Source organism: Fukomys damarensis, unplaced genomic scaffold (genome assembly GCF_012274545.1).
Source record: "Fukomys damarensis isolate Sample0158 unplaced genomic scaffold, DMR_v1.0_HiC HiC_scaffold_39, whole genome shotgun sequence".
Taxonomy (NCBI): domain Eukaryota; kingdom Metazoa; phylum Chordata; class Mammalia; order Rodentia; family Bathyergidae; genus Fukomys; species Fukomys damarensis.
The window spans coordinates 35,594,058-35,601,872 of NW_022900951.1; the positions used below are offsets into that span (position 1 = coordinate 35,594,058).

A 7,815-nucleotide genomic window follows, 5' to 3' on the forward strand; every position below is an offset into this window, starting at 1 on the left:
TCAAAGGCACATAAAAATGAAAAACATAAAAAAAAAAAAAAAAAAAAAAAAAAGTGCAATGGAGAGTTCAAGGCCAGCCTGGGCTACAAAGTGAGCTCAAGTCCACCCTCAACTACAAAGCAAGACCCTGCCTCAAAACAAACAAACCAACCAAAACCAAACAAAAAAACCCAAAAGAGAAAGAATAATTTAATCAGCCTAAATAAATTGCCTTTGTCAATTAAATTATATAGCAAGAATTTTCCAGAAATTTAATGCACAAATACACAACTTCAAATTTTTAATTTGTTTCTGGCCAAAGGTACATTTGAAGTAATAATAGCATTTTGTTAAAGGATAAATAAATCTTCAGGTAAAGTTTCATTTTAAAATCTTAACTTTTTCAGGTCCCTTTCAGTATATTAAATAAAGTACCTCTAAAAAAAAAGAAAAAAGTTCAACTCACCGCACATTTCTCCACTTTGTCAGCATTATTAGCCCACTTCACTAAAGCTAATAATCGAACGAAGAGTTGACGTGTCCGGCTAGCAAATTGTACTATTTCTATTTTCCTATAAAGCAATTTTTAGTGAAGCAACATATTAGAAAAAATATTTCACAATTTATTTCATTTGGGATTAAAAAAATCAATCCTCCTTTACAACTACAAAATGAATTTAAAAATATTTATCTAAATGTATTATCACACTTTATATATCATCTGCATATGCTTTATTTTTACCTGAAAAGTATGTTTTAGCAGTGAATCATATTGGTGGGGGGACTGGAGACCAAACTCATGATCTTGCGCTTGGGAGGCAGGTGCGGTGCCACTGAAGCTGACCCAGCGAATCATATTTTTAAGTTAATTTCATACTATAATTAGAAGTTGTTTATTAAAATACACTTAAATTCATGGATATATGACAGAAGTTACCTTGGTCAAAGAGGGGACCAAATTAGGAGTAATGAAATATGACTTTCATAACTGAAATTGGTAGGTAATTAATAAGACTTTTGGTAAGAGAAGGGTATTCAAATATATATTTTACCAAAATTTGACACTATATTTTTTCTACAAAAGCAAGGGTTCACTTCCCATCTTGCAAGAGCACAATTTTTTAAACTGTATAATTAAAGAATTTAATTGGGCAACTTTTTATCAAATGAGTTTCAGTGACAAACTTGAATACATTATCTCAGCCAAGTTAAGGAAAATATGATGAGCACTAAAAATAAAAGGTTTATCCATATCTATTTTTATGCTATACGCACTTCAATGTTTTTTCTTCCAATACTCATCAGTATTTTTACCATCTCATAAAGCCTTAAAAGCTTCACAAAAAGCTTTATGCTGTCAGTGTATTAGCTAGACCTCTCAACCTCATGGCAGCAACAAAACTGATAGATACCTTTCATGGTTTACTTTAAAACACTGGGGAAAAAAATTCAACTAACGACAAGACCTAGCAAAACACCAACCTCTCTGCAAGTGGACTCTGACCTTAATCAATATGGCTTTTCAATGACCTACAGACCCAACCCACATTTCTGCATCTCACCAGTACCACCACCATAAAGAAATGCACCAATTTTTTTGTTAAAGTTCAATCCCAAATGAGGGCTACAGGGTGGAGCTTTTTTTTTTCTCCAGTCCATAAACAACCTGAGTGGCTTAAAATCAGCCAACAATATGATAAGTGGTTCTACAAAGAGAAAATTCAAGGGCACAGTTAGGAGTCTTTACCAGTGTCTGTGACAGATTATGAGAAAAAAAGCAGAGCATCACAGGCAAGACAGGCACAGCAGAAGTATTGAACGAACATTAAATTCTGACAGGGATAGGGGTGTAGCTGGGTCATCGAGCACTTGCATAGCATGTGCTAGGCCCCAAGTTCCACCTCCCAGAAGGAGGGGAGATCTGGCAGCCTCCTTAGGGCAAGGAGTCACAGTATTGTCACTGACTGAGCAACAGATTTTTTTACAGGTTAGGACGTCTCTGCCCCACCTTTATATATCATTAATTTGGTTTTCTAAATATGTACCTCTACTAGAAATAGGATGATTTCTCTTTGTAAACTATTATAACAGAGTTTTCTCAAGAGATAGGATGCATGAGTCAGTTTTCTAAAGACCCAGTGTCCTTCCTATCCAAAGTGGAGAGAGCAAATCTGACTTATATTTCCTTTAAAATTGACCAGCCAACCCATAGCACAGGTAACCTTCAATTGCCTCTTCTGCCTCTCTTTTTGATCTATCAGAAAGTGGGCACTTGAGGTTGCCAGTGGATTGGAGCCATTAATAAATACTAAAAACCTCCCTAGTGACTTGGAATTAAAAGAAAATCAACAAAGAAGTATAAGTATTATCAAAGATACAGTCAGTAATCTGTACTATAGGCACAACTTAAATCACAATCAGGCCTGGTGCTGTGGCACCCACCTGTAATCCTAGATACGGACTGAGGCAAGAGGATTGCAAATTTTGAGGCCAGCCTAAGCAACGTGGTGACTTAGCAAGACCCTGTCTCAAAATAAAAAATTGAAAAATAAAAGGGCTAGGGATGTAGCTCTGTGCAAAGGCTCTGGGTTCAATCCCCATACCAAAATTTTTTTTAAATTCCCCATCATGTGATTCATTTGAAACCTTAATATATCCTATTCCTTAATCCTATGGGAACATACTAGTGTTAAATCATAAGCCCCAAACTTCAACTGAACCAAAATTTTCTCAGCTATAAAACAACAATAGCAGGAGGCAAATGTCAATTCTCTAAAGATATTCAACAGCATCTTACAAAGGGTAATTAGCAGCCACCTTTTTAAGTCAGTCTGCTTCTGAGCTTCTTTTATTATGGACCATATTTTCTACTATATCTTCCCACCTCAGGAACTTGAACTGGTCAGTCACTCAATAGAGATTTGCAGAATAGAAAATCTAAAACTGATCTCACACCCAAGTATAGCCAAGAATGAGAAAATTACACGTCCCAGTACTCCCTAAACACGTGGCCCTGTATCAGCAATGCCCACACACCCATACTCACAGATCAATAAAAACCAAAGAGACAGGTTTTTTCATACTCACCTTTCTACATCAGATTTCCTTGGCAATCTAAGAAGAAAAAAAATTGATTAAGCATATGCAGACTTTCATCAAAATGTGATAATGGTCTTTACTCTGACTCTATTAATACCTATTAATACTTCTATTAATACCCAGAGAAACTGAGTAAGCAGCGACCACAAGCTCATGTGGCTACACATTCTTTGTACTTTTGAGTTCCGAGCAATATGGTTGTAAGGAGAAAACCAACAAAGGAACATTTCTCTCAATCTCTCTCCATTCAAAATGCTTCAAAAGGTATACCAACCTAAACATTTTAAAAAGCCCAACTCTCTCATCAACATACTATGAATATCATAGAGAACCAAAATGATCATAGATACAGGAGTAATACTTTGTTGCTAGATTCCCTCTACCTAATGGGGAACTCTGGTTATAAGCAATAATCTCTCTCTGCTTTGTTGGAGTGGGCAAAACTAGAAGCTAAGCACAAGAACAGGCCAGTGCTGTTCAAGGGTCTTATGACGATGTTGCACAGTGGTTAGATGAAAATATTTGTTATTAGTTTGAAACAGCTGCAATAATGTTTTGACTTATTTTTGCTAGTGTTCCAGTCCTGACAGCCAGCAACTAATATCAACTTCTTCCCTGATAAATTAGACCTTTTACCACATTCATATCTACTGAAGCTTAGAAAGGTCCTAATCTGCCTCCTGAATTGCCACATTCTATTAACCCATGATCTTAGATTCAATATTCAATGGCCTGAACAACTCTCACCCTTGCCCTGTATCTGTCAGATCTTGAGGATACACTCAGCCCCTTGGATGCTCCCACACCCATGTTCCACAGGATCAGAAAAACTAAACCCACTTCCAAAGGTTCAAAGTACAAAGAGGGGAAACTATTAAAACGAGCCCTGGTTTCCTGCTATTTTCAAGAAAGACAGTGAGGTGGAAGCTCAAGCTATGATAAGAATGATAAAGAGAAGTAAGCAAGGGCTGAAAGGGCCAGAAAAGGGCTAAAGCAGAAATTAAGGCCTTATTAGAAGACTACAAAAGAAAGCAGCCACTGCTAAATTCCTCCACATGCAAAAGCACCTGAGAACACTCCTTAAGAAGCCATGGCCCTATCCTCAAGAGACAGAAAATGAGGTTAAGTTGCTTGTGAGGGTGGGGAGGGGGAAAGAGAGGATCCTTTGGGGGTACAAAGAACAGGAACAGCTGTTGCAGCTCCTCTCACCTGCCCTAGAGATCCTAAAAGGATGGTCTCATATTAGAAGCGCTACCACTTCAGGGACAAAGGACAGGCTTTTCTGCTTGCCTCCCCTTTACTCCCATGTCTTCTAACCTATTTTAAATTCCTAAATTCCACCATTTGGGGTAAAAGTCCTAAAATGCAAATGTTGGAAGAAGAAAGGCACAAAACTGTATTATGCTGAAGTCGGATGACAAGTTTACATGACTGAGATGCTAGCGTTTTCTGATTTTAACCATAAGAGGTTAGAGAGTAGAATTTATGTTCCTAAAAAGTCAAGGCAGAGAAAAAGCTTTAACATGTAAGCATATGTGTTGAGGGAAGGAGAGGGTAGAGAAGCAGAAGGAAAAAGCCACAAGTCTAGAGCCAAAACCAAACCACCTAAATTGCCAAGGCTGACCTCACCCTCAATAGTTCAAAGACAACAAGTGATGCAGAAATAAGTAACCAAGTCCTTAAAAGACTCTTATGAAGCATAATAAAACACTGGCTCTATATAACACATTAATCTCAACAGCTTCCACCTAGAACATGGGAACACACACTATTCAGGAACTTTCATGCTAAGTTCCTAGTTTTGGCTATCACAAATCAAAAATGAAAAGTTATACACCTTTGTATCAAGAGCGACAGGGCCAGGGATTTAGCTCGGTGGTTCTGCCACCTGCCTCGCAAACACAAAGACCGGAGTTCGATCCCCAGTACCCCCCCCCAAAAAAAAGAGCAACAGTGACTTATTCCATGGTTTACAATGACAATTCTAAATATTCACTCATTCATGTACTAAATCAATAAAATACTTAAGCCCAGAGTATGTACCAGGCATTGTTCTAAGCCTGGGGATAGCAGCAAACAGAAATCCTTATCCTCCTGGAGCTTACATTACAGCAGTGGGGGACAACGACAATCCACTAGTAACATCAAATGTCAGTAAGTCCTGTAGATAAAAATAAAGCACCAAGAAAGAGGATATCGTGAAGGGGCAGAGTACTGTTTTATGAGTGGTCCAAAAAAGTCTTTCTGCTGTTACATATGACTTAAGACACATACAAAAAGGAAGCAAACCCCACAGATTTCTGGAAGAACAAAAGCTCCAAGGTGGGAGTATGTCAGGACTATCAGGAAATATCACGAAGGCTAGTGCAGGCTGAACAGAATAAGCAAGAGTGTGAGGACATGAATTAAAGAGGCAAGGGGGAGAAAGTACAGATTATGTAGGACCTTAAAAATAAAATAACCACATATCCTGGTTTGCACAAGACAGTCTTGGGGGTTTTTTTGTGGGGTTTTTTTGTTTTTGGTTTTGGTTTTTTTGTTGTTGTTTTTTTGTTTTGGTTTTTTGAGACAGGGTATCACCATGTAGTTGAGACTGACCTGGAACTCACTATGTAGCCCAGGCTGGTCTCGAATTCACAGCGATCATCCTGCCTCAGCCTCCCGAGTGCTGGGATTCCAGGTGTGCGCCACCACGCCAGGCAAGACAGTCTTGGTTTTATGCTTGTTATTCAGACATTATCAACAGCACCTTTTTATGCTTAAAAGTTTCCTGGTTTGAACTGTAAATTGTATGTCCAATCTACATATAGGTGATTACACAAACTTTTTAATCTAAATGAGATGATGGAGAACCACTGGAGCATTCTGAGCACAGAAACTTTAAAACGATAATCCTGGCTATTTCATGGAGAAGAAAGCAGAGAGGAGCATGGGGGAGGGTAGCAGTAGTGATACCAATGAGTAGACTATAATGGGGTGGCTTGGACCACCAGTTGCGGGGAGAAGTGTTGAGAAAGATTCTGAAGTCAGAGATGACTAGACTTGCTGATGCAAACTGGGTGTGGGATGTGAAGAGAAGGAGCCAGCCAGGAATTACTCCAAAATAGTGTGAGCAACAACAGGAAGGATGAAGATAGTACTCACAGCGATAGAAAAGAAGGTTTTAAGGTGGAGGGGAGTTTAGCCTTGCTATGTTGAAATTTGATACTGAAATGTAGGCATGTGGACATGAGTGGAGTTCAGAGGTCTGTGCTGGAGACACATGCATGGGAATCATCCCCAGCCAAAGGGTGTGGAACTGTATGTACTTATTCTACAGCAATAAAACAGATGTTTCTCTCATCATAAACCAAGTCCTAAATAGTAAAAAGAATGCACTATAAATTCAAGAAATTTCTACAAATCCTGTACAGAAAAATAAACCACACAAGCACTGACAGCAACAGTCCTTGACACTTTTTCCCACAGCTATACATAGGCCAGGTGATCTTCACATACATGAAACTTTCTCATGAAAACAGACTTTTATGAAACGCAACAAAAGGTTCAGAAGTATATTATTACAATCGTTTCTAACCATGACAGCTATTTACATGCATCATTAGATAGGAGGAGGCTTTTTTAACTTCACCTGTTTCGGTCTCATTCAGTGAAGTATTGTACATCAAAACTGAGTGAGCATAATGCTTTGCGGGAGTAAGTGGAACTTTAATTATTTTAGTCATGTGCAAATAAATATTTTAAGTCTCTAGTAACAAATGACTGTGACATTGTACAACCTAAGATCTGCATACTAATGTATTTATTTCAAGTGAAAACTCTGAAGTGTTACAATGGATGAAAGATTAAAAACTAAATCAAAACGAATACGGGCTTATGTTTTGTCAACCTAGATTACAAGACGTAAAACTGAGCCTCAAAACTTTATGGCACTTTTTCTACACACACACACAATCCTTACAGTACATTCTGATCCTAGAATGAGGGGATTAACACCCTAATCATGACCCAAGGCATTTCACAGGTATCTAGGTGATTGAAATGACAGCAGGAAGATTACAGAAAATATTTTACGTTCACTAAATTCATGAAAACTTCATTCTCAAACGTTTCAAAAATACTTGGAATCTAAAATGTTGGTCTATTTTACACATTATCTCCTGCGTGCAAACAGAAGTAATTACTACCTACATTTCGAATATATTGTCAAGAGGCTGTAAAACGCATTCCCCGTCTTTGGGATTTTTTTTAAGTTTAAATCTTATGCCTTTCTAAACTCTCAACTCTAATTTTGGGTTTGGGGCTAAAATGCTTCCAGCCAACAAATTAGTAAGAGTTTTCTGCGGGGAACTTGAACAAAAATCCCAAAGACAATCTTCAACGAAAGTGCAACGACACGCGAAATCAGCAAGTCTCGGTTGCTTCATCGCCGGCAAGACCCCCCAATTCTAAGCTTCTCCTCCACCTCCCCGCACCCCAGGAGTTCCGAAATTCTAGACCAAGCAGCCCAGCGCAAAAAACGGCACCCTCTTAGGGAGAGAGAGGCGCAACCCTCTCTTAGCCGGCTGGGCGGGAAGGGGGGGCTGGGGAGCCGGCGTGGCTTTCGCGGCACTTACAGATCCGTCAAGACCATGAGCTCAGAGTAGGCCCGGTGCAGCAGAAATTCGATGAGAGTGCTCAGTCGGTAGCCAGGGCTGGCCGCAACCGCGGCGGCTGCCGCCACGGCGGCTCCAGCGG

The 7,815-nt window shown here is 39.1% G+C and overlaps 1 protein-coding gene across 1 annotated transcript in view; it reads right to left on the minus strand.

Moving 5' to 3' along the window:
- Positions 1-7,809, minus strand: part of Med14 (mediator complex subunit 14) — a 72,409-nt gene extending 64,600 nt beyond the window's left edge. Inside the window, exons 1-3 of the mRNA XM_010636216.2 lie at positions 7,695-7,809; positions 3,067-3,093; positions 446-551 (exon numbers count right to left, since the gene is read on the minus strand). Coding sequence (XP_010634518.1) covers positions 446-551; positions 3,067-3,093; positions 7,695-7,711 — 150 coding nt within the window. The 5' untranslated portion in view covers positions 7,712-7,809. The remainder of the gene's footprint in view (positions 1-445; positions 552-3,066; positions 3,094-7,694) is intronic.
- Between the last annotated feature and the right edge of the window lie 6 nt (positions 7,810-7,815).